The following is a 26,428-nucleotide window of genomic DNA, read 5'->3' on the forward strand; positions in this document are numbered from 1 at the left end:
CACTAAAGCCCTACCAGGCCGACTATTTTACTCAATGAAGCCCGCTAGCCTATTTTTTTTTAGCTCTTATGGAGCTATAGCCGCCTTTGGTCACGAAGATACCTATGGCGGCGCTAATAGAAGGTGAATTGCAAGGCATGACGCTACAACAGGAGCATTCTTTAAGCCCTCTTAGTAGCCACCTCAGCTCGACAAGGGCAATGTACAATACAGCTGGCAAAGTGCATGACTGCTTTAGCGTTGTCACAGGTTTGCGTTTTAGGCAGCAATGGTTTAATAACATTTGAGTAATGTGAGTTGAGAAAATGCCGCATCTAGTAAGGACTAAGCGATCCCTGCGGAGCGGGCCTGTCTACCCAACGACCACTTAATGCTGACATGGTTTGCTGTGTAAAGCGTGTCACCTCACAACTGAGGAAACATACGACAGCCAATGATTGCCCTTTCGTTCCCCCTCATTGCCATGCTGTAGTTCTCCTCTCGCACCACTGTGACTCGCCGAGGGCTTTTGAGTTGCTCGCTTGCACTTGTTAGTCTGTCACAAGTGCCACTGAACGCCCGATGGCCCTGTGCTTCCATCGCTGCGTGGTCAGCTGCCTGCCACAAGCCCTGTGTAGCTAGTCTATGCTGAGGGGCTTTTATGGCTGCAGCCGGTCAAGCAAGCCGTTTTTGGGCTTTCGACAGGGTTTGCAGCAAAACCAATAACGGCCATGGACCAAGGCCGTTGTTTTCTCTTCTTTCGGAAAAGGAATAACCTCCATTATCCATCCCTTCAGGGACCCTAGCCGCCTAGCGCCCACCCCACTGTAGAGCCCTACCTTGAAAGCCTTGAGAATTAGGGACTATCCCAGAGGTTTGCCTCGGTGGCTTATTGCCATTGAGCCCTATTCGAAAACCAACCAGCGTGCGCGGATAAACAAGATGTATTTTCATGAAAGGAAGGACGATAGGGGGTTGGCGCAGGGACGAAAAGTGTGTAATTTAGTAAATTAAAAGCCGTCCTTGGTACAGTAGGGATGTAGAGTTAATTTAGTACGGAACCAGCGCGGTTGTAGTACTCGATTGGTGCATCGCTCAGATAAACTGACTAATTGTAGGCATTTAATAATAATTGAGTAAGTAGGTATAGAATCTAGATTACATGTTTTGCTGTTTCTACGGCAGAGAAACCCAATACTATAACCCTCCCCGATTCGCAGCCTATCACAACCGCATTTGCTGAAATAGCTACTCTTCCACCACGACATTCAGTAGGTAACCAAAGCAAATCCTCTCCTGCCGATGTCACCCAGGTCTCGTCCTGTAATCCAAGTGTTGAGACCACCGTAGGCTGCCATGGTACGGGAGGTCGCGTGGAAGATAACAGATCGCCAGTAAAAGCAAATACGCCATTACTAGTGACAATGCCAGACTTGTCAGGCGTAAATGAAAGTATATCTGTGCAGGAATCTAATGAAATGACCTCTCTACACTCTCCTGTCTTTAGGTCCCAGATCCGCACGGTCTTATCGCGAGAAGCCGATGCTGCCAGCTGCGAGTCGTGCGAGAACACCACTAAGTTGACCCATTCGCTATGGCCTTCCAGCATATACTCGTGCTTTCTTGTCTTGAGATCCCAGATCCGTACCGTTTTGTCCCAAGAGGCCGATGCCAGCTTTGTCGAGTCGTGTGAGAACACCACCGAGTTAACCGAGGAGCGATGGCCTTTCAACATATGCTCACGCTTCCCCGTCAATACGTTCCAAACCCGTACCATCTTGTCATTAGAACTCGACGCCACCATTTTCAAGTCATTCGAGAACACCACCGACCTAACGAAACCGTTATGGCCCTCCAGCACATGCTCACACTTCTTTGTTCCTGTGTTCCAGATCCGCACTGTCTTATCGTTAGAAGCTGATGCCAGCTTTGTCGAGTCGTGAGAGAATACAACGGAATTGACCGAGTCGCTATGGCCTTCCAATACATGCTCACACTTTCCCGCTAGTATGTCCCAGATCCGTATCGTCTCGTCATCAGAGGCCGATGCCACCATCGTCGAGTCATGCGAGAACACTACAGAGTTGACGAAGTTGCTATGGCCCTCCAGCACATGCTCATACTTCCCTGTCTCTGCATTCCAGATCCGTACCGTCTCGTCATCAGAGGCCGATGCTACCATCGTCGAGTCGTGCGAGAATACCACCCAGTTGACTCTGTTGCTATAGCCTTCCAGCGTCAACAAACACGCATCCCAGTCTTCTTTAGCCCGCGGCCGGACGTTGAACCATTCTGGGATACGATTTTCGAATGCCTCTCTAACAATGCTCCTCCTCGGGGCGAAAGCTAGAGCAGAACAATACAACTGTAACGGTGCTTCAATGATCACAGAGAAATTCACCTTGAGGAATCGAACGGCATCAGCCAGAAAATTGATCAGACTGGAATCCCCTCGGTTCTGGTAGAAGTCAGCAGTAGTCAGACTTCAATCTACGGAAGAGGCTTGCCTCTAGCCAACCTACTAACGACCTAACTGAGTCAAGACATTCTCCAGCTCGGCCCATCAAGCTCAGCGCCTCTGCCCAATGAAGAAAGTGTGTCATCAGGAAATCATGGACCTCGTGGCCGTCATTTAGCTCAAAATCGGCCTTGGTATGATGATGAACCCAGTACATGCATGCATATTGAAGCTGTGAAGGTATGCACTTCTCGAGTCGCGCACTGTCTACCGCAGATTGACGTATACCTGGGAAAGGTAGGCCGCATATGTTCTCGCGTAGAGTGCCGCGCATAAGACGCAGACAGTGCTTTGCCAGGTTTCGGTGAGCGAGTTTCTCGTCCACCCAAAATTCACTTGACTCCTTCTGTTTAGGACTGATAAGGTACTCTCGAAATGATAGATGCAGCAACCGCACGGGCAATTTGCGTGTCGGCGGGATACTTAAAATCGAGTGAAGCGCATCTAGTCGATCATCCACGACATCCGGAGAGACGTCAAGTAATTGTGACAGAGCGGTTACTGATAGAGGACTTGCAAGGATAACAATACTACCAACAATGTCTTTGAAGTTCTCGATGATCTGTTCTCTGTCGTCTTTTGAGACATCGGCGATTTGGGAGCGTAAAACAGGCCCATAGGTTTGGTCAAGTTGAGACCCATGGCTTCTGTGTCCCTGTTTCAGAAAATCATGCAGCTGTTTCTGAGGGTTGCCACGCTTACGATTGTCGATGAACCGGCAAACGGTCGCCGCGAAAATGAAGAGAGGTACAGCCATTCTCGTGAGGTCCTGCAATGTTTTCTGTCCTGGCCAATCGGATGGGAGCTTCCGTTCATCCCCCACGGTGATGTTGAACTTAGCCCGAATTCTTCTGAACTGCGTTGAAGAAAAAGAACAGCACCGGTGACAAGGGCGACCCTTGCGGAAGTCCAGCTTGTGGCAGGTCCCGTCGCTCAGAGGTGTAGCCGTTTACCACGATCGTCGCGGACCGATTGGAGCAGAAAGCGTCGATCCACTTCACCAATCCCTTGGGGATGCCTCTGGCTTCCGGTCTCTGCAGTAGTCGATCCTTGAACACCCCGTTGTACGCTCCCTTCACGTCGAAGCTTATCAGGCTGAGCACCTTCCGGTTGCGCCACGCTTTGTAGATGTGCTCTTGGAGGAGCAGGAGTGCCTGCTCGGCCGATCGTTGCTTCCTTCCGCCGAAATGGTTGGTGGGTAGCAGTCCGAATGTCTCTACCTCGTACGAGATCCGGTCCGCCATGACCGCTTCCAATATCTTTCCCAGCGTCGATAGAAGTGAGATCGGTCTCCAGGCCTTGGCCACCTTGTAGTCGTCCTTGCCCGGCTTCTTGAGCGGGATGATTTTCGCGCTCCTCCACTGGACCGGCAGCTCTCCGTCTCTTAGGGATGTCCGAAACAGATGCAACACCCGGTCTCCCACTACTGGCCAGAGCTGCTTCCGCACCATCGCCGGCAGTCCATCTTCGCCTGGGGCTTTCCATGCCTTGGCCGCCATCACCTTCTCTTCCAACTCTTCTAGTGTCAACTCTGGCAGTGCTATTTCTCGCTGTGCCGGCCGGCGCTCTTCATCCTCGATCACAGCCGGCAGAGGCGGGAAGAAGACGCTGAGAAGCTCCTCTGCCTGTTCTGCCTTGTCGCTCGTCGTCGTTCCATCTCTTCTCTTTAGAGGAGGTATTTTATCACCTATTGCTTCGCCTCCAGGCGAGAGGTACTTGGCTGATTGCCAGATGTTGGCTCCGTCTTCGAGAAAGCTGTCCGAGTGTGCCTTTTTCTGCCTCCTGATCGCGTCGTGGTACTCCTTTGCCGCTTCTCTGGCCTTTTGCTCTAGGTCTGCTGCCTCTCGTCCTCGTCGCCGGCATGCCCTTGCCTGGTTGCGCCAGTATGTGTACATCCGCCTGAGTCGGGTCAGGTCCGTCGTCCACCACCTCTTGGCATAAGGCGACGGCTTGGCTCGCGGGACCAGGTCGTTGATCGCGTCCAGCACCACCGACATCAGCCTGTCCGTCTGAGCCTGCACTGTGCCGCCACACGGCAACGCTTCCAGTTTCGTCCTCACCCTCTCCTTGATCTCTAACCAAGGTGCATTCTTGAATAGCAGTCTGTCGCTGGGCGTTCGTTCCGGCAGTGTCGTGTCAAATTCCGTTCGGATCGCCCGATGGTCCGATCCATGCTCTGTTGGATGTATCCCACAGCTCGTCATCTCGTCCGCCAACTCCGTCGATGCCAGCACCAGGTCAATCGTGCTCGCTATACCCCCTGGGCCTTCCTACGTCTTCGTGCCTCGGGGCAGCAGGCTGTGAAGGTCATGTTCTCCCACCAGCTCTATGATCGGTCCAGCTTCGCCTTGCCTCCTTCCCGTCACTTCATCACCTCCCCATAGTGTGTCATGACGATTGAAATCCCCTACCAAGGTCACGTCAGTTCTTCTGCCGGACCCATTGCGGAACTTTGCAATCGCCGTGTGCAGCTGTCCCATCGCCGCTTCGAGTGCCTGCTCGTTTCTCCCCTCTATATACACCGACACAACCAGCACGTCACGCTCAGGGAACCTGACGATCGCTGCCGTCAGGTCTGGTGACGGTATCGGGACCTGCTCTGCCTCCAAGTCCCTCCGTATCCAGAGCATGCTGCGGATCGGCCATCGCGACACACGCGGCTCACGCGTCTTGGTGGGGATCATCTTCGTCCAGTTGCTGTGGTGATTAGGCACCGTCATCACCTGTCCCTCGATTGTGCATGCCCATGGCTCTGCCACCGCCAGCGCTACATAGTCCTCAAGTTCTTTGTCATTCATCATGCTCAGATGCACCTTATCGTTCTTACGCACGTTCAGTTGGTACACTTGTAGCCTAGTGCTCATCTCCTCGCATTTGACGCAATCGACATGCTCGACGGAATGATTCGTGCCGTCCTCCGCATGACACGCACACTGGCTCTGCTGATTCGCATTGTCCATGGTGATGTCCTCGCTCCGCACATCTGCCGCATCTCTGCGCTTCTTTGCAGACGAATGCCTTGTGGCCTAGCCCCCAGCAATTGTAGCATTGCACCACCTCGGCTCTAGGCTCGAACATGCTAGTTCTCGCTGATTCGCCTGCGAGGTGAAAGTATTTGTCTTTCAAGAGCCGTCTTGCATCGCTTTCTTTCGTCACGTAGATCACCATCGACCCGTATGCCTTGCCGTTTCCCTTATCGCTAAGCCAGTTCATCCTAGCAATCGTCACTTCGTTCTCTTGGCCGAGTACTTCAGCAACGCCGGGAAGAAGGTTGTGGTTCGAGTCCAGGACCGCCGACCGGTTAGCCCCATTGATCTTGACCGGGTACAGCCGCTCTCTCAGGAGCTTTGCCCCCGGTATATCTGTTTCCAACACTGCTTGTCGAACCATGTGAAGTTCCGCCACGTTTCTACAGATCACCTTGATGATGTTAGCGTTCCTGGCCCCTCTCACCACCGCTGCGCATCTCCATCTCTCGTCCTTCTTTCTTGTCCTCACAGCGGCTTCGATAGCCTGTCGGACCTCTCCAATCTGCGCCTTGTTACTATCATCGTCGCCCACTCCGGAGATGTCTATCGTGCAGAACAGGTCCTCTCCAGGGGATGAAAGCGGCGGCGTAGGTGATGACATCACCTCGGGGCCTCTAACACCGCCATTCTGCCCCTCTGTTGGCGACATACGAGCTATGTCTGCAAATGACTGCCTGGGGTTCGTCCGGGCGGAGCCGGCTACGGCGTGCTGCGCCATGATGTCTAATTTCTCATGGATGCGTTTGATCTCTTCGGAAGCCTGCACTTGCAGGGGCTCGATATCGCGTGGGGCGTGCTGCTGCATTCGTTTGAGCTCGTCAATCTGTTCCTGCATCAGCTTTCGTTCCTGTGCGGCTTGCGCCTGAATGCCTTGAATATCCTGTTGCAGCTGCCTAATCGCTTTCTCCTGGCCTTCGAACATTTGCTTGAGCGCCTGCTGCTCCTTTTTCCAGGCATTCCACAGAGTCTCAATGATTCTCTCGTGAGAAGTCGTGATTTCCTTCACGGTTTCCTGCTGCGCCTTCGCCATCTGTTTCATTGTTTCGTCGCGTACTTCGCGGATCAGGGCTTGCATTACTATCCCAACATTACCGGACAAGTTCTCCATTCCTTTCGCGTCGCGTCGCGCCCCGCTTGACTTTCCAAACGGCTGCCTCCACAACGTTAACAAAGATTGTAAAGATTGTAAAGATTGTAAAGATTCTCTTTGACTTTAGGGTATGTATCAAAGTAGCGCCATCCCGCTCAGTATGTATGTCTCTAGGTTGTGTGCAATACAATGATGTCTCGCAAGACTTCGTGTCGCAGGCCGGGCATGGTCTCAATGATCCTCAGGAACAACAGCCCTTAGTAATCAAGCTGGGTGATTTAAAGTAAAGCCTGTGGGATGGAATACCCCACACAGAAGATAGAACCAATCAACTCACTACTGCTGCTCCATTTTAAGCACATCCAGTGCGACACTTTGATTGGATTTGAGCTTAGCTAAGCGAGCTTCTCTACTGGGATCTCGGCCTGAAGAACCTTACCCTGCCAGTTAGTTTCCTGCCTGCCAATCGGATCCTGTCATGCTTGCCTGCCTCTGCATTCAAACGCAAAGCAGATGGACCGGTTGCGCCAGGTAAAGCGAGTTGCTGAGCGCTGACCAGTCGGCTTTTGCCCGTTCACCAAGTCAGGGATGGCATAACCCCTCCTAGTACGTACAACCTCACCCAATCAGAAAACGGGGTGGATCAACCTTTCCTTTCCGGGCCTGACTTGCAGGAGCACTGTGCCTTCAGGCCAGCTTCAGAACGGGCCCACAGGGGGAGAAATTACACGAGTCTTGTGTTTGCTTTCCACCACCAAGCGGTCATTTCGTCAAACAGAGCCGAGAAGATGCTTCATCATCCGAGTCATGTTCAACACACCTGCATACGATGACGTAAGTCTGGAAGGAAATGCGGATGACGGGGACAGTTCCATCTTCTGGGTTGTGCGCAGACTCCAGGTGTTTAACTGACCCACTGTTATTCCAGTATCAGCCGAAGCTCTATTTTGGCCAGACATACATCTGTATCTGTTATAATCTTATGAGCAAGAAACTGCCACTTTGGTGTTAAAGTATTCTTCTTGTGTCTAACTATAAATGGCTTAGATCCTTGCGAGTGACCAGACTGGAGTCTCAAGAGATGTGCCCCACCAATCGGACTAATGGTACAATTGCCGTTATTTATCCGAACGGCGATACGTAGAGCCGAGTTTGCTTGCGCGTCAACGTAATTCCCGAACAACCTAAACTTTGCAGACAAAGACCGACCACGATGACGGACCACGATGACGAGATCCAAAGACTCCGGCGTGAGCTGAAGGAGACGAAAGAACGAGAAACGGCAGCAAGAGAACGAGAAACGGCAGCAAGAGAACGTGAAGAATTGGCAAGGGCACGAGAGGAGAATCTTAGACGCGATCAACGAGACACCTCATATGACGAATACTTGCGACTCTGCCACGAAGACCTCTTCACGACCCTCAAGGTGCAGGACAAGTCGAAGTCGTCCGGCGGCGGCACAACAGATGTAACGGGTAAACGCTATCCTTTATGGTTGCGACCTTGGGATGGATTTGTCGACGAGCAGAAATCGTGCCACTGCATCATTAAGGAAATACTCGAAGGCTTCCTCCTGCCCTCACGAATAGCTGTCCGCGCGATAGCGCAAGCTGCTAACAAAAGGCCCGTGGCCAGCGAGGACGACCTCAGGACGTTTGAGCATCTAGCTGTAGAAGATCCTGTGGAGAACATTTTTGCCGCGCTTGGTTCTCGATCACAGAACCACCCGATCGGACGCGAACTCGATTGCAAAGCGATCACATTCGAGAACCACCCTCTCAGCCTGACGGAGACCGACGAGATTGATCGCAACGATGACGAGGTATTCTTCGAGACTGTACAAGGGCAATCCGGGTCAAAGAAAAGGGTGGCACGGCAACGCAGAGCCTCAAGAAGAAAAGGGCCGGATAGATGGTGTATTCGAGCCAGGAATTCGGGGGAAAAGAATACCGCATTTCCCAGCGAGTACAAAGCAGCACATAAAATCCCGGTCGAAAGTTTTCAGAAGGCCATGCATAGAGAGGACCTATTTATCCGCGTCATCTCAAGAATTTCCAGCGGGAAAGCTAGCACGGACGGGGAGAGTCATCTACAAGAACAGATAGAGGAAACGGTTGCCAAAGCATTGGCACAGACATTCCACTACATGATTCGGCTCGGCAGTAGCTATGGATACCTTACCGCTGGAAAGTCGTTGATCTTCCTGCACATTGGAGACGATCCCACAGTGCTGTATTACCATATGGCCCAGCCAGAGAGTGACGCCGAGCGTGAGGACGGAACGGTCGATCCCTTCTACACCGCCGTTGCACAACTCGCCGCATTTTGCTTGCAGACCTGCCGGTGCTCTGGGAAGTCTAATCAGTGGAGAGAGGCGGCAATCTCATTGCTCAAGGAATGGCCAGAGCCATATGCTGAGATGTGCGGTGGAACAACGGAGGAGGAAGCATCGCCAGAGTCAACACGCTCTGTCTCGTCGTATGCTGGGTCTATAGTTGCTGCTCAGAAACTCACAGTAGAGCTGCGACAAACGACAAGGGCATCATGCAAGAACTCTGAACCCTTGCCGAAAATTGATGCCAGCGATACCAGTAGTGGCGATGACGAGCCTCTGGTTGACGAAAGTGGACGGACTCAAGGTGCGCGGCCATCACTACAAGTGTCAGCCCGTGGCTCGAAAAAGCGAAAAGACATGACACCGGGAAACGACGGGTCTACAGGCAGCGGAGCGTCGGAACTCGAGGCTCGACCGTATTGCACGCAAAGCTGTCTGCTGGGCCTCAAAAGAGATGGGCTTCTCGATGAGAAATGTCCGAATGTGGCTCTGCATCGCCGTGCCAAAAGCGGCCTGTCGCATCCCATCAGTGCTACTCGTCTCAGGGAACTATTATGCAAGAAACTAGCTCGCCCCGTCTACCGCCTTCGCTATTTGAAACCCCTGGACAGCGATGGCAAATACGGTGATACAGGGGCACTCTTCAAGCTGACACTGGGATGTTACGGATATACATTTGTTGGGAAAGGAACATTCGCCGCGGCTGTCACAAGGTTGCAACACGAAGCGAATGTCTACTCGCGTCTAGAACCACTGCAGGGCCACTTTGTCCCCGTTTGCTTGGGCAGCATCGATTTGGAGACGCCCTACCCGTTGGTATTGGCTGACATCGTTCACATGTTGCTGATGTCATGGGTAGGAGATACGATTGTGACGAACGACAGTATCCTAGAAGAGGAGACGCGGCTACGGAGCTGCTTCGCAAGCAAGGCGTTGTACACAACGACATGCGGCAGGCGAACCTCCTCTGGAACGACGAGCATGACCGCATCATGCTCATCGATTTCAACTTGGCGAGCCTGTTGCACCCGGCGCGACATAAGCAGGTATCGAAGTTAACTGGTAAGAGAAAGAGGCATGGGCGCGACTCTGAGACCTATCATTATGGTAGATCACGGCACTTGGAGGGGTTTGAAGGCCATGATCGGCCTGGCTGCACTGTTTCATTGTAGATGTCGATTTGAACCCCAACTTCCCCCGGCTATGTAAGCATACAGAGGTGCACCACATATCCCTAAATATCTGAGCGGGCTCTTTCACCCGCTTCCGTGGCCGATTTTGCGGCTCTCAATCAGATCCGGACACTCAAGCGCTGAAGCCTGCTCAACGGCGTGAATACGCATGACGAGCCAGCCACCCCTGAGTAATGGAGACAGTGCTACCATTTGCCAACATTGGGAGACTCACGTGCCAATTTGAGCCACTTCCTGGGAAGCCAAAGTATGATTGCTAAGGAACTGTGCTCAACCAATTGATGTGGTCTACGTAATCCATATTTTATCCGGAAGATCACGCGGGCTAAACAGGAGATATCATGCAATCCAGTCACTCTGCATTGACCGTCCGGGACTGTCGATCAACCATACAGATTGGGGTGACCTGACCAAGTACCCGATTCTGTCTCTATTGAGACCAAGAGTCCGGAACAATCCCACGATGTCGCACTGTTTGCAGATAACCATAAGCATAATTATTGAAGTCAGGAAGTAACAGTTAACCCAAGCACCATTACGAATACAGAGTTAAGCCATAGCCATTAATATAAAAACATATCAAGAAGTAATAAGTTAATACCAAACTAAATGTAATATAGCTAGTATGGTACTAATGAGCATTATTATTGAGCAGAATCTGAATAATCTTCTCGTGGCGGTGTAATGATGCTAGCTTTAGGGCTGTTGGGCGCCCTCTTCTTGGTACATTAGCATCGGCGCCTTCATCGAGAAGAAGTTGGACAATACGGGTATGCCCTCCCGATGATGCTAGGCAAAGGACCCCGTTTAATGTCGATTGAATTGTGCATTCGGACTCTATGTCATGGGAAGTACACTGCCACTTGTGAGCAATGATGGCCTTCCTAGCCGTGTTTAACCTTCCTTTCTTTACAGCCCAGAGTAGGGCAGCTGGGCTGTCGCTTTTCGCATCGCGGTAATATAAGATGTCGTCAATGATAGGGTAAATTTGCTTGCTAGTGCGAAGCAAAGTGGCAAGCTCTTTTGCTCAAGGAAAGTAGCAATTATGAAGTAAAGTTCTGGCGGTAAGGCAAGAAGTACCATTTCGTCTTTTGGAAGTTGTTTCCAGCTACAGCGGGGACAAGGCACGGGAAAGGTTTAGACAGAAATGTGGCATAACTCAGTGAAAATAATCTAGACGAGACATGACAGGCAGAGATGTAATAAAACAGGTTAACTACCAGCTTGCTAGGTGGAGTTTTGGGCCGGTTAGACTTCTCTGGACAAATTCGCATGGTACGCAACAGGTCCCTGCTTTGCGTCCAGAATGGGACCTTGTAAGCTACGTATCTTAGGCATTATTTGTAGGTGTTCTATAACATAGCTATTTCAGTCTATCCCTTTCATACGAATCCCTTTCATACGAATGCTCCGTCTAAGAAGTTCGACAGGCAGAGTACCTGTGGGGGCAGAAGTCATCGAAGAAGAAAAAGAAGAAGGAAGACTAGGAAAAAAGAGAGTTTATTCAGAACTGGGGTTGTAACCTCTAACAAGAGAAATACTTCCCTCAGTCTAGCCAATCCCAATACGGAATTATCTCAGCCACAACAAGCCACAGTAGCTTCGATTCAGTGCTTCAGTACTCTGTACATTCATCATCCAACGAGGACTTTAAGTCTCTTCTACGCTCCTAAATTTAAACGTACTACTAGCGATCTTTAATGTAACACGCCTCTGAGCTGACTGTGTGGATGTCAATATCTTGTCATGCCATTTCCTTGATTACCCCCAGGCCCAGTAATGTAATAAAAACTACTGACTACTCGTCCTTGTAATTCTCTCCTTCTCTTAAGGGTGCAGTCTAACTTTAAAAACTTGGCCCCTATAATTTATATCTAATTGGTTCAAGCAATTCGGGGGGAGTGATGCCGTGTATGTAGATTTTTCAATGTCAATCACAGATGATTCTCCGTCCTGTTGGACTAGTTCGTCGTTGATATCAGTCATCCACTCGACATCAAATTTTAGGTGATTGTGGGGATACTCCTTGTTCCCATTGTGAAACGCCGAATATTCAACATAGAGTCTCAGTGGACCAACACGGACGCACGTCGCATCATCCGAGGGAACGCAACCAGCGATTAGTTTGCGTTGGGGTTTCATCCCTAGTTTGTTATAGGTTTCGCCCTCACTATCTGAATACGGTAGCATTTGGATTTGATCGCCGGTTGCCATTGGTGTAGCGATTTCCATGATCGAGGCTGTATCGTCTACAGGAACGGAATATTCTGGAATACACCCAGCAGCTTCTGAGCACCCAGTCGGCAAAGTAGCTATACTTTGTTTCACGTCCTCACTGGTCATTCTTCTATGAGATGTATTGGTGGTATTGTGGCTTGTCGTCTCCACGGCTTTTGGACTTGTTAACACTGAAGCTAACGTTGAAACCGATCGTCTAATTGTGAGAATTGTGCTTTCTAGGGGATCCGGTAATCTGAATTTCCTCTGCTGTCTGAATAAGTCTCTAACACTATTTCCGGCCATCGCTTCTAAAGCATGATTGAACTTCCTCATTGTTTCGTCGTTCACTGATGACGCTGGTAAACGCCAGCCAGGGTAAAGTCTTCCGTGACATTTTGGACTGTGAAGTTTCGTGATGGTGGTAATGAAGTAGTCGCAAAGATAGCAAGCATCCTTGCTCGAACATACGACGCGTGGTGGTCGGGTTAAGCGAAGTGCTTCAATGTGGTAGAACAACTGGATTTCGGCATGGATTTTTGCTCCTTTCAGAGCTCGCCGTACCTGATCCGAGAACATGTGTTCAGCCTCGTCTTTACCAAGCTTCAATAAAGAATACATCCTATCAGAATTGGCAGAAAGGTGGTGTTTGCTGGCAATCCGGCGTAATGTAGTACTTAAAGAAGGCGAGTGGTGATTGACTTCTACTCTGGCGAACATTTGACGCTGAAGAGTGACAGAAACAACTTCTGCTCTTCGGAGGGCCGGGTAACGCTTAGCCATGCGACAAAGGTATCTAGCCGCCTCCCTATATCTAGCCACTTTGCAGATGATGTTATACAAACTGATTCTCAAGCTGGGGTCTATGAGATTGTTTGGGATGCAATCAAGTAGCTCATGGAGTTTATTCGTCGTCCACATTTTATGGACTCCTTTCACGAGTTCCCTCAATCGAGTAGTTGTTTGGTGCTTGGTCCATGCTGTAATGAGCTTGACAGCTTCATTCGCCCTAACTTCGAAGGTCGATGCAGACTCCACCAAGTCTCTTGGATCCAATTGTTTTCGGTGAAGTTTTCTCAGAGCATCGACAGTCTGACTTAGAGTTTCAATCATCGGTTTCTTGATATTTTGTTTATTGCTTGGACGTAGACGAAGACGACTGAGGATGCGTTCGGCACAGACATCTATAATCACGCGAAAGACATCCTCAATCGTATCATAGGTATCGCAAGCTACTTCTCAATTAGTACGTAGTCTTATTCATATTTATGTGGAAGAGGCCTCATGACTGGGTCAATGCACGCACTCTCTGTATGCTGCGAAAGTGACGCAAGTATCCTACTCAACGCGAGTTTCATTTCTAGTAGATCGGTGTTGCTGTCATCAAAACCTTTCTTATTTACTGCCAAGTGAACTTTCAAAGCGCAGACGCCAGGAATACTCTCGATGCATAAAGCAGGAATTCGATTCGGATCATCCCGAATACTGGAAAGGAAAGCCAGGGTACTCGCTAGTCCCCGCTCTTTGTCAAACGGCAAATTGTATCCCGCCTCGGGTATCTGATCTTTGTCAATCGGCGAGGTCTTGGGCATACTTGGGACACCGTGTAAGAGAAAAAGAAAGCTGATATTCTCAGCACATAAGATGTTAGGATTCAGCTCATAGTCCATGTTGCCAGGCATAGTTTTATTGTGTGTTTTCGAACCGAGGGGAAAACTAGAAGCGGGGTTGCCAGTCGCTCAGACACAAGACCATCGCAGGCGCCCTTGATTTTCATTCGTCAACAAGCTCTGTCACGTTATGCACCTGCACCATTTGCGGCGCCACAGTTTCCAAAAGGTAAGTGGTCGGCCGGATCATTTACAGTCGTTTTTTCCCTTCAAAGGTAGATACGTACATGAAGATGAACCATGTGACTTATACCTACGTAAGGGCCGTTTTATTTCTCCCCACACATGTCCGTAGCTTGCTTGTTACAACTTCTAGTTTCCGGAGAGCGCGTAGGTGACTGCAGGTCATTACGCGGCAGTGCTGGAGAAAACAGAAAACTTTGTACTTGATTGATATTTAGAGAATTCAGGGTTATTGTTGCCTTGATGTTTCTAAAAGAGAGAGGGAAGTATTGTTAGATTGATTTGTTCTTCTACTAGACCATCCAATCTGCTGAACAACCTAGTTTATTTGGGCGGATGCTCTCGATCTGGCTTGACTCTCCCGATGCTTGGGTCTTACGTGAGGAAAGCTTTGAGATCGCAGACTGGTCTTTCAAGTGCGATTCGGATGTGCCCGAGCAATTACAATATACCCATCTGTAAAACTACATATGTATGCAACAACAGAAAGTCTTGATCAGTTCCTCATAGCATCGACGGCCACGTCAAATGCAACATTTTGTGCTTGGTAATAAAAGATTCCACTGCGCTACAAGCATTAACCCCGAAGAGTCACCGTGGACTGATTGCTCTGGTCTATTTCGTAGACTTGTATCCCCAGAGCCTTTCACGTTCCCAGGTCCACCACTGAGCCACAGCATCGGCTTGTACAACCCATTGCGACGCTTCCTCGCCATAGAGATTTCTCACATCACCAACTAATTGTTCTAGTGACCATTTCTCAAGAGGCTCAAGCTCGAGCGGGTCGTTCTTCAAGTCGGTGAATCTCCACTGACATGCACGGTCAAGAGGTATGACAAGCCTCCAGGGTGCATCTGCGGACGTGACTGAGAGCATACCCGCGCCGCTATTGATGACGCCAAAGTTCCATGCACGACAGCCGTTCCGAGAGCTCTTATATGGCCGGATGAGCGATTGTCCTTCATAATCGTGAAGGAGATCAGATGCTACGGCCATGTCCTTACGGTTAAGCGAACCGGTGTTAATGAGCAAGTCCAAGATCGTGGGAAGAATGGAGATTGAAGTTGCATTCGCTTCGTACTGCACGCGAGGGATATGAGGATGCCTGAACGTGATGGGCACACGAAAGTTGCTGACATGACCATTCTTGTAGGTCCCGGTCCTGGTGGTGATATCCTCTCTGAATGCCTGCCCATGGTCTCCGACAAGAACCACAAGAGTCTCGTTGGCAATGCCGTGTAGTTCGAATAACTGCAGAAGCTCGCCGAGCCATGCATCTTGGAACCTCACAGTATTCAAGTAGCTGTTGAAGTCCCTATGCCATCCCATATTCTCTTGTGTATTCACATACTCGATCTTTTTGAAATCACGAGGTAGTCCCCAAGGGTGATGGGTTGTGCTAGTGAAATGGGAAAAGAACATTCTCTTCTTCTCCCGTTGCACTTTCTCAATCAGCTCTCGTACTTGTGTCTTTAAAGTTGTTTCAGGGTATCCAAAATAGTTGATTTCTTCCCAATCGGACCGTGCCTTAGCTCTTTGTTCCAAGACATCCTTAGTAACGATCTCTTCGAAACCCATCTCATTGTTGAATATGTCCTGGCGATCATACTTGTCTGTTATAGATTGAAAGAAGGCTGTGAGCCATTTCTGCTCCAGAAAGTCGTTCGAAGCCGTCTTAGCCCCCTTATTCTGATTGAAGAGATGTAGGATTTGTGAGATGCAAGGTTGGTAACTCTGCGCTTCGGATTCTTGAAAGCTGTCGACAGGCATAGGCCAGACTCCACAGTGAGTCGCAGCCAAGCTCTTGAACGAAAGAGAAGCGGCAGCGAAACCACCTATGACGTTGATGCCACCGTAACCATCCTGCGTTGTACCATTCCACTCTGGTATTGGTACTTTGGCGAGATCCGAACCATTCGTTCTCTTCCAGCAGCCAGATTTTCCAGTGATCTTCTCCGCCACTGGAGTCAGTTGGGATAAAAACGCATTGACATCATCACCGTCTTTTCGTCCCTTATGAGTGTCCAGGATGATGTTGTGCATGTCTGACCCCTGTTGCAGGGGAAAGAGCTCCTCTCTAGTGCTTTCCAGCATGATCAGAGCAACGTGCTTGATCTTGACTGTCCCATTCCTAAAAGTATCACTAAGGATGTCCAAAATGCTTTCATCTTGATTGGTGATCCGAAGTGGGTCGTTCACTGGGTTGTAGAACATACCATCGACCTTCGTTTCGTGACAGACACGACCAGTGTCACCACCATATCCTACCTCTCTATTCACTTGGTTCGAATGATTTGTAGATAACCATTTGCAAAATCCAACAGGAGATGTCTCCGGTAACCAAGTCGGTAGACGGTCTCGATACATCTGGGCCAGAATGCTGTTATCACCCGGTGCCCATCCTTTGAAGTACCCTTTGGGCTTTTCCCAGTTTGTCGTATGGATGAGTTGCGGAAAGGGCCAGGGATTCCTGCTAAAAGTATAGCGATTGGCCGGGCTGTCACTGTGCGAGCCGATCATCTGCAGCATCGTGATGGGCAGGCTCGCCGACATTTGAGAATATGGTGAGGATGGGCGGAGACTGGCTGTCAAGGCTAAGTAGAGGAATATGGCCAGGGCCAGAATCTTGGGGTATCTGCGCGACCTCCCGGTATTGGCCTGGGGCGGTAGGTCAAGATAGACCTTCCCATGGCTGTTACCGGTTTGGAAATTGATGAAGCTCTGATAGTCATACGCGTCCTCGACACTGTGACAGCCACGACGGCGTTTGCACATGTTCCAGAGCTGTGGTGCTTTCAGAACTATAAGTTAGCTTCTGTGGGAGACTATGTGGAGCCATGGATACTTACCACGCAACAATGGTGCCGTAATCATGTTCAGAGACCTGCCAGCATACTGGTACAGATGCGTCTGGGAAAACCACGATATACCTAAAATGAGAATAACACAGACGATAGCGGAATTAGATCCACTGAGTAAAAGTTTGATGCCATCTTTATCGCGAACATATCTCTGTGCATTTGTCCACGTAACCTCGGTGCCAGTCTCGTAATAGAATGTTGCATGGAAAGCTGTTGCGACGAGTAGGATGAGCCTGGTTGTTTATAAGCATTCAATCACAGGCAATTATAGACGTTTACCACTTACGAGAAAGTGCAGCCTAACAAACGGCTTATGTAGGTGATGGTGGTCCTTTTCCGGGACAGGAATAGTCGTGATAGACATATAACCACTATGTCGGGAAGTAGAACCGATGGCAGGAAGAGTATGAGGGCAACGTGCGGCACAGTTCCAACATATGTATATAGGTGAATCAGTTTGGACAGGCACGTGCAGACAACGATGACGGAAAAGCTGAGTGAGACAACCATCGCAGTTACACAACCAGGCTATCTTAACGATGGGCACCAGGGATTCGTAACATGGGAAACAATATATCGTAGGTCTAGGGCCATTCAAGAGTGCATGGAAGTCTTGTAAAGAAAAGCCACAATACTGTAATGTCCCCAGTACATTTGAATGTTGACTGATAGTTCTTGAATGGCTCCTCGGGGTTATTTGTATGTACATACAATGCACGCATTACAAGTCCTTCTCAAGGTCATCATAATAGTGGAGTCTCCTGCTTCCCTAGCTTTATTTCCATTGGCGTAAATGCCATCATACGTCCGGCTTCCCATGAACTCCTTTTCCGGCCCGCGCTTTGCTTGATGCTTAATTTTGGACCAAGCCTTGAATGCACATTCATGGCTCTTTCAAGCAGTTCAATCCCAGGAAAGCTCTCTGATGCCAGTCTGGGTTGATAAGATTCTGGCACTTTTGAACACTTTCCAGAAACATGGTAAAGCTCAAGGTTTTATTTCGCGGAAGTAGCTTGGATTTCAATATCGCATGGTAAAGCTGTTCAGCATGGGCCTCTTCTAGGGAATTCATACCCGTGGCATCAACCATGAAACCACATATGCTCTGATTTTTAAAAGCCGAGTACTTGCTGTTGAACTGATCCCAGAAAGCACTTTTTTTGCCTCCTGACGCTTCAAACAAGCCATGCGCAAGTGCTATTATGTGGTCAGCTTGCGCGTGATTGACTGATTCCGGATCCGGCCCGTCATCTTTCTCGAAGAATGTTCGCAGCATGGATATTTCATCTCGTGCCAATAGCTCCCTAGCTTCTTCCGCATTATAATCAGGATATAGACTTAGAGCCAAGATCTGAAGATATAAGCAAAACCTAGATACAGTCGACCTATCGGCTTCCTGAAAGGATACGGATGTGAGTTGCTCTGAAGGTTCGATACCATACTGCACAGTACTCCAGCATTGCCTGGAAGTGTACATACCTTCAAATTCTCCCTGAGCGCGACCCATTGAACCATCATCCTATCGGCGTGTTCTTTTAGTGTTTGTTTCTCAATCGACGTCAGGCTCGTGCGATCCATGATTTAGTATATAGATGCACCAGAAAATCACTCGCCCCAGAAGAGGCTGGTAGGCTTTTGAGACTGTCCTGAGGTGAGTCGAATCCAAAGTGAATTGCATCTCTTTATGTTTCAATATTAACCATCTGGCAGATTTCTGCCGGGGGACGTCCGTATCCAGAAACCTGACTATCCACGTATTCGTTCCTTTTCTTTTGCATATCAACAACAAATAGGGTCGCCGACTACCTCAAGGCTCATCATCGCTATCACCATTATCATAGGCCTCTACCTCGGCAGCCGCCGCATCTTGTACCTAATTTGCTTTTGCGTAGATAACTTCCACCGCCAAGGTATCTTCCAGGTGTCAAGATGTTCCAGATTCGGTATCGCCTTTGTAGGCGTACTAAGTTACGTCTTCTTTTCACGCCAACCTATTTGATCCAAATATGACTTGTAAGTCCATTTGACACCTACAAAACTCGTGAACAAATCTGAGTTGCTGAGATGAGATGACACACAGTATTACTGCGCACCATGCGTGTCCATTACCCTACTGCTACGGTACCTTGGACCCTGTGGATGCTCATTGCTGTATCTTGGACCCATCTAACCTCAGCATCATGCACCACCGCCCAGTGGAAACCTCTGGCCGGGCAGACAATCGGCCTAGTCTTAAAGGCACTTGATATTACTATACAGGACCTCAAGGCTTTGAACCCTTCTATCGACGTTGATTTGGCCAAGGATTATGACTTCTACGATGTGCCGTATAAGGAGAGATTGGTTTTCGGCTCGTGGAGTACTGGCTGCCCACGCTTGCTTCAAATTCCCCTCCATCCAGTTGTACCCATCCATACCCCTACAGTCAGAAAATATGAAACAGGTGCCAGCTATACTCATGGCTGGAAATTTTCAACTAACACAGGTCCGTATGCCATGCCCGGTACTGGCGTGATCATACGCCCGACATCTACGACAGGCAAGGACCGAGAAGCGAGCATCATTGCTACTTCATGTACCATCTTGAATAGCATGTCCCAAAGCTTGGGAGTAAGCGATGACGTCGCTGATACGGTCGAGAAGCCAACAAGCGAAACGTATGGTAATATACCAATTGGAACGTTGATGACTCTTATACGGGTTCCGTCAGCCAGGACAACATTCGACGAAGCGGTGGAACAAACCGCAGTAACTTCTGATAACGAGATAAAAACGTCGATGGCGGCTCACTCGCAGAAGCCTACAGCGGAATCGGTTTCAATCAATATGCTAGGAGTCGAATCTATGATGGGGAAACTATATACGCAGTTGGAGCATTCGCAGGCAATGTTGCACACAACAACAGCCGTAGATTTGACTTCTCACGGAATTGCAGAAACCACAGAAGTTTCGACAACGGTACTCACAACCCCACACATCACAACAACTTTGACAGCGGAATCAGAAGATACCAACAGCCCAGTGCTGATAACGTCGACAATTACGCTTGTGGAGAAACAAACTGTCACGAGGGCTTCGCCCGGCCAAACGACTCTTCCAAAGCCTATATGTGGAGGTAAAGATGACTTGCGAGGTCATGTTGACATTCAAGATCAACGTGTAAGGCAGACTGCGTTTGAATGGTGTTCCTTACCGGCTGTCAAGGGGCTCATGAGTGCTGGTGATGGATGTGTAAAAGATGTACAACGTGACTCGTGGGACGTCCTTTATGAATACTCCATCTGTTGGGCGGAAGACTGCGTAGGCGAGTCACAGGACAGGCAGAAGCCCCTTGGGGATGAAGGGCCTAGGTGTGAGGTTATTCTTCACCAGTACAGCTGGAAAGCGTGCAATAACGGAGGTGTGGGAGGGCAAGTCCAGGCTGGCTGCCTCATCTACAAGATACGAGCGGGGGTTGGAAAAGGCCAAGGTTATTGATAAGTCAGATGCCAGGCTTCGCAATACTAAACAACACGGAGCACTTACAGATGGCTCACAGTTTTAACCCCACGTAACATAGATAGAGTCGTGGCATGTAAATGATATGAATTAGGCGATTGTTCTTCCGTTGCTTGAAGTGTACGACATACTGTAGAGAGATGCTACAATGTACGGAAGAAAAATGCGGCAGCCTATTCTTTCACCTAGGAGGTAAGGCAGCATAAGATGGTCCGAAATAGACACCGAACATGGACGCAGTACAAGCTGCAATCAGATTGCGATCGCTACAGGTCGCATGGAACAGACATGATCCAACGAAACTAACCTAGCATCATGAAATCGATACTAACGAACTAACAATCTCTGACGTCCTCAAATAGCCAAGAGCAGGCACCGCTTCAGTCGCCGAAGATAGGAAACTGAACACTTGGAGGAATTGGGCTTCAAATAGACCTGCTGCTACTAATAGTCACGAGGACTAAGAAGAAAAGCAATGACTAGACTGGAAGGAATATTGTGGAAGCTGTATGGGCTTGGCGAGTGCAAGATAAGAATTGGCGAAGTGTACGTACTTTTATTTCTTAGAGCCCTCTGGGCGTTGACTTACTAGGCGTAATGGATCTGTCTGTCTGTCTGTCTGTTTGTCTGCCTATCTGTACAGTATCGATGAGGGGACTAGTTCCACGTCTGTTAATACACAGCAGGATTGAATATGGACTTTAGGTAATGTGGATATAGTTTGACTAACGTGTGGCGAAGCAGGGGCGTAGGGAGCGGAGGACGAAAATAAGAAAATCAATGCAAGCATTAGTGACTAGTGCCTTTTCGGCCAAACCAAGTCGCCAGGCGAGAGTCATGGAAAGACTATCCAGGGAAGACAAGACAGAAATGGCCGTTGAGTCGGGCAAGATAACTTCCTTACTTGAAATTAATAGCAGCTGGCATACTGTACAGTACCTTGCAAGTGCACACTCCGACTTTTTAATGGTGACAATATAGTCCGAATGCGACCTCTGATGACCTTCCAGCATATACGGCCGAATACATCTCTCCGTCGATTTCACCTCTTCGCTTTCGTGACATGCCTCGTATTTCTCCTTCATATGATTAGATCTAAACCTTATAAGAGATGAAATTGAGGGCTTTGCTAGTGACAGTATTGACGCATGGCTGTTTCTAAAGCATCGGCTTACAACCCGAGCATATTCGCATATTCAATGCTAACGTTATAGCTGGTCCTTGTAGCCCATTTTCTACGCATTCATCCAGCCATTTCAAATATCCGACTTGAAAATATGGCCGACAAGCTTGGGATCGAGGATTCTAGAGTGACATGGCACACAGCAACAATCCGCCACAAAACCTACCATTACATGAAAGCCGACCCGGATAACGAACCCCTCGCGACAATTATCCTTCTGCATGGGTTTCCTGATTTGGCCTTCGGCTGGCGGTATCAGATCCCCTGTCTGCAATCTCATGGATATCAGATCATCGCGCCAGACATGCTTGGTTTCGGCCTTACCAGCGCCCCTTGTCAGCCAAGCTCGTACGCATTGAGGAGCATCGCCGAGGACATCAGAGGCCTGGCAAATCTTGTCGCAAAAGATAAAAAAATCATCCTCGGTGGACACGACTGGGGCGGCGCCGTGGTTTGGCGCACGGCTCTGTGGTTTCCCGACCTGGTCCAGGGTATTTTTAGCGTCGGCACTCCGTTCATCCCGCCCTCGCGCATCTATCGTTCGCTCGATGACGTCACGCAACACGAGGGCATGAAGAGCTTGAGGTATCAGCTACAATTCCAAGGCGCGCTGATTGATAAGGAGATAACGGATGAAACAAAGATCCGGCAATTTCTTAATGCAATGTTTGGCGCGAAGGGTCCAGAAAATGAAGTTGGCTTCCATGCAGCAGAAGGCATCCTGTTTCACAATCTACCCAAATTGAACCAATCCCAATTGCTGTCGAACGCCGAGATGGATTATTATGTCTCTAGATATTCTCTACAAGGACAGGCTAAACTAGAAGGACCCCTCCGCTGGTATCGCACACGGGCACACAACTACCTCGACGAGTTACGGCTCTTATTGAAGCCCCTCAAATTCTCAATGCCGGCATTGTTCTTGGCTGCCATCCGGGACGAAGCGTTACCGTCAAGCATGTCCGAGGGCATGGATCAATACTTTGAAAACCTGACTCGCAGAGAGGTGGATGCGTCTCACTGGGCACTATGGGAATCGCATACCAAGGTCAATGAGCAGATACTAGCGTGGCTAGAGATGGTGGTACAGCGCAAATCATAGGAGCCCTGCTATATACCTAAAGATCTTTGTAGGCGCGCATATTGGCTATTATAAACGAGTTCATTCTATCGGACTGTTCGTCGCGAAGGGGACTGGTCCATTTGAGTGTTGGGCAGGTTCCAGAATGTAAATTAAGGTGTGAGAATTGCTGGTTTATGTAGACGAGCTGCGAGGTTTATATCAGCATGGCTACCTAATAGTACTGCTGGCCGCAACGTTGCACCAGATGATATTCTAGGCCGACTTGAGGCTGACTCATTTGGACGTGCAATCATCTCGTCTTCCCGGTTGCGGGTTGAATAATAAATGTCTGGTATGCCTAACATCTCGTCTGGTACTAAACTGGGCTCCTTTGTAGTTTTCTCGATAGTATTAGAGAAAGCTTATGTGATTATCTACTTATTTAAAGCTTTTTACCATAACGTTATACCTTAAATTATCGTCCTCGAAACTACGATTGGCTCGTACGATGAAATAACTCCACTTATGTTTTTTTTTCCTTAACTTGCCTGATATCCAAAACTTGATCAAATGAGATTCTTCTGCTTCAGCTCATACACTACACTTATCCGAGCAATTTCGCTACATCAACTCGAGGCTATATTCGCTTATCAATTGAGTATGTACCCTAAACTGAAGGTTGCATATGAAAGTCACTTGGGCGGACTGTAGGTTTATTTCTTACCCTATCCACGAACATCTAGATCGGTGAATGTGTACTAATATATGTGTCGTACTGCAGTTGCCATTCATTCTTCTACCATTACCAAACCATGGTAATTGGGTGGGATCGCTTGTCAAAAGTGATAATGTCTCGTACCTAATGTAAGAGTCAATCATTGAGGAGAGGTACATTTGCCGACGACAAAGTCAAATTCCACCAACAATCCTTAGCTTGTCCCCATTTGCAGCTCAGCCAACATGGCAGCTTGAAAGTTGTGAATCTCTTTCAAGCCCTAGGTACCACGCAAGATGACCAGGATTGGAACGAAACGCACGGATCTCCATCATTCGAAGCCCACTCAATGTAGATTACTCGATATCAAGTCGCAGCTTTTGCACATTAAGCCATATATGTATTCCGCCGCTCAACTGCCCCCTAGATCATACCCCCGCTTCTATGCCGGAAGCAATGTTTCTGTATCTTGAATCAGGATAAACAAGTAAGTTTTCTGTTTGATCGAGATTTCCCAAAGATCTGAAGCTCGTTCCCACCAGCGATTCTTGTCCTCTCCCGTCTCCCGATGCTTCCCAAAACATAGCCCCTCCCAGGCCTCGCTGCTTCAAGTAGGACACCTTTTTCTGGATAGTTTCTGGAGTATCGTACGAGCAGATGCCTCCGCCAGATTGATACTTGCCGTAGTACGCTTGGGCCTTCTCATCGTGCATTATTTCGAGACCTTGTTTGGATAAAGCCTTGTAGTCCCAGACACCAGCCTCCCAGCTACCTAGCGCCTTGTTGGGAAGGCCTACGCCTGAGTGCGGTTCCCCCATGCCAGATGCACCGATGAAGGATCTTCCATACGCAGGCATGCCGAGGATGAGTTTGTGAGACGGTACCCCGGCATCAAGGTAGGCTTTGACGGCATCATCAGTATTGAATGGAGTAGAGTGGGGAATATCTGTGTTGGCATAGAGATTAGCGCTGTGACCAGCTACAGAGCTCCAGGATCCGGCATAGTCGTAAGCCATAAGATTGATGTAATCGACTATACGACCAAGATCCGCGAGGCGTAGTTTGCTATAGTGACTCGAGCCCGCTGGAGCGGCGATGGTAAGCTGAAAGTGATATCCCGGTGCGTGCTTAGAAGCGTAGGCATCGAGCTCGTCCCGAACCGCCTGAAGGAGGAGTACCATATTGGCTGCATCTTCATCACTAGCTGGGTACTCCCAGTCGATATCGATACCGTCAAAGGCCCAATCTTTCATAAGGGTCACTGCCGACTTGGCAAAGGTAGACCGACTGGCGGCACTAGCTGCAGTAGTGGCGAAATTTGTAGACCAAGTCCAGCCGCCGATGGATAGCAGGACCTTGAGGTTGCGGTGCGCCTTTTTCAGGAGAAAGAGTTGCTTAACGCATCCAAACGCATTATCTTTATCGCTTTCGAGCCAAGCTAGAGAGAGGAGATTGGTCCTCTGTTAGCAAACGAGTTGATCCGAGTTTGAGCTTTGGCAAGTTATACTGGGAAACGGGTTGGAATAGCTAGGGAGGGTTGATGGGGTTCTGCGTTTGCCACGAAAGATGCATTTGAAAACCGCAAACGCCAGAGATCGTGGGTGACGGTAGAAGTCAAACTTGCTGTAGGTGTGAAAAAACTTACAATCCCCTTCGTAATGTTTTTCCAAATCTGCGTATGTATCGCCTGTGAATCTAAGAAGGGTTAGGATCGAAGCTTCCGATATTACTATTTTCTTCCGAGCGAACGTACACAGTGCCGTCCTCCTGCATATTCATAAAAGCGTATAGTACATGTGTTATGCTGGAGACGGGGAGATCCTGGGGTTGGAAATCTCGCTCATATATCCCCCTGAGATACGTTTACGATCAGTATCTCGTCTCGTTCAATATGATCCGGCCGTGGCTGCGGCAGGCTTGCCAAGGCTTCAATCGCATGGAAATTAAGGCTGCCATACCAGTTGATAAAGTAGACCATGTTGGCATATTTTACGTCACTCTGGGAAGGTTCCCTCTGATACAGTTGTAAGGCGTTAGGCTCTGCGGCGCTAAGCATAGACTGGATCGCAATGACCAAGACGGCCATTCTCAAGTAATGAGCCAGCATATTGCAAGCAATATGTTTGTTGAATAACTGTTTGATCTTAAGAAGGAGTAAGCGGATGTAGAAACTAGAAACTAATGTGATTTAACTTACCTCTAATGGCCCCGATGATGCATGGATGCAGAAACAGATTATACTAAACAGATCCCATAGAAAAAGGACAGCAGAGAAAAATGTATTTGTCTTTTTTCTTTCCACGCTGAAAGATATACTGAAGTAGGGATGAAAAAGACTCGGCCTTCTTTAGCTGGTGGTACTTGGCGTCTAAGGCTGTCGGTACTTTTGGTAGTTAGAAACCTAGTACTCCATATATGGCCATTATTGGTGTATCTCATGTATAGGAGAGACACGTTTACAGGATATTTCGATGAAAATGGACTTTATTGAGGCATGTCTTTTACTCGCATACCGAGCTGAACCGAGAAGCGGTGATGTCCTAATAATACCTAGCTGAGGCGGAACCTAACCCCTATATCGTCTTCGAGCCGGGGAAGGGGGTTACAATCTCCGAGGAGTTGCAGAAATCTGACTGAAACGGGCATCTGGGACTACAAAGAGGATTTGAAAAGCGGTACCACGCCGTGCAACCAGTCTGGAGGACAGATATGGGTGGAGGACTGCAGCTAATTATTACTATGTTTGGAAACGTTGTTTAAGAGAACGCAGATTCTCCGTGAAGGCTGGCCCGTGGGGGTTGATTGTGAATATTCGATAAGCTAACAGAAGTTTCCCGGCGTAGTGCGGTAGGGTTGTACTGTTCAACATTCTATCACATATTGCATCTTGAACA

The 26,428-nt window shown here is 48.9% G+C and overlaps 7 protein-coding genes across 7 annotated transcripts; 3 read left to right on the plus strand and 4 right to left on the minus strand.

The window, feature by feature from the left end:
- Positions 1-1,132: 1,132 nt before the first annotated feature.
- BKA55DRAFT_524115 (WD40-repeat-containing domain protein) lies at positions 1,133-3,383 on the minus strand (the record flags this gene model as incomplete). Its single annotated transcript, XM_046188699.1, has 2 exons — positions 1,133-2,430; positions 2,474-3,383. Coding segments are annotated over 2 exons (2,208 nt in total), but the record flags the coding sequence as incomplete, so codon positions are not given.
- Positions 3,384-7,829: 4,446 nt separating this feature from the next.
- Positions 7,830-10,197, plus strand: BKA55DRAFT_598510 (uncharacterized protein; the record flags this gene model as incomplete). Its single annotated transcript, XM_046196244.1, has 4 exons — positions 7,830-7,866; positions 7,984-9,834; positions 9,882-10,013; positions 10,124-10,197. The coding sequence occupies 4 exons, from the start codon at positions 7,830-7,832 to the stop codon at positions 10,195-10,197; spliced, it is 2,094 nt and encodes a 697-aa protein (XP_046043778.1).
- Positions 10,198-11,654: 1,457 nt separating this feature from the next.
- BKA55DRAFT_581970 (uncharacterized protein) lies at positions 11,655-14,095 on the minus strand. Its single transcript, XM_046194083.1, has 2 exons — positions 13,668-14,095; positions 11,655-13,593 (listed from the first exon to the last, which is right to left on the minus strand). The coding sequence occupies exons 1-2, from the start codon at positions 14,041-14,043 to the stop codon at positions 11,972-11,974; spliced, it is 1,998 nt and encodes a 665-aa protein (XP_046043779.1). The 5' UTR covers positions 14,044-14,095; the 3' UTR covers positions 11,655-11,971.
- Positions 14,096-14,829: 734 nt separating this feature from the next.
- Positions 14,830-18,582, minus strand: BKA55DRAFT_598512 (alkaline-phosphatase-like protein; the record flags this gene model as incomplete). Its single annotated transcript, XM_046196245.1, has 6 exons — positions 14,830-17,006; positions 17,064-17,308; positions 17,362-17,603; positions 17,787-17,920; positions 18,150-18,272; positions 18,555-18,582. The coding sequence occupies 6 exons, from the start codon at positions 18,580-18,582 to the stop codon at positions 14,830-14,832; spliced, it is 2,949 nt and encodes a 982-aa protein (XP_046043780.1).
- A 499-nt stretch (positions 18,583-19,081) lies between these two features.
- On the plus strand, positions 19,082-20,552 carry BKA55DRAFT_544942 (uncharacterized protein; the record flags this gene model as incomplete). Its single annotated transcript, XM_046190766.1, has 2 exons — positions 19,082-19,088; positions 19,156-20,552. 2 exons carry the CDS (start codon positions 19,082-19,084, stop codon positions 20,550-20,552), a joined length of 1,404 nt encoding a protein of 467 aa, XP_046043781.1.
- A 1,142-nt stretch (positions 20,553-21,694) lies between these two features.
- On the plus strand, positions 21,695-22,903 carry BKA55DRAFT_653940 (Alpha/Beta hydrolase protein). Its single transcript, XM_046197383.1, has one exon. The coding sequence runs from the start codon at positions 21,851-21,853 to the stop codon at positions 22,856-22,858; it is 1,008 nt and encodes a 335-aa protein (XP_046043782.1). The 5' UTR covers positions 21,695-21,850; the 3' UTR covers positions 22,859-22,903.
- A 1,059-nt stretch (positions 22,904-23,962) lies between these two features.
- On the minus strand, positions 23,963-25,512 carry BKA55DRAFT_524224 (glycosyl hydrolases family 18-domain-containing protein; the record flags this gene model as incomplete). Its single annotated transcript, XM_046188705.1, has 3 exons — positions 23,963-24,994; positions 25,180-25,206; positions 25,396-25,512. 3 exons carry the CDS (start codon positions 25,510-25,512, stop codon positions 23,963-23,965), a joined length of 1,176 nt encoding a protein of 391 aa, XP_046043783.1.
- Between the last annotated feature and the right edge of the window lie 916 nt (positions 25,513-26,428).

The sequence above is a fragment of the Fusarium redolens genome (genome assembly GCF_020744475.1).
Source record: "Fusarium redolens strain MPI-CAGE-AT-0023 chromosome Unknown BKA55scaffold_20, whole genome shotgun sequence".
Lineage (NCBI taxonomy): Eukaryota > Fungi > Ascomycota > Sordariomycetes > Hypocreales > Nectriaceae > Fusarium > Fusarium redolens.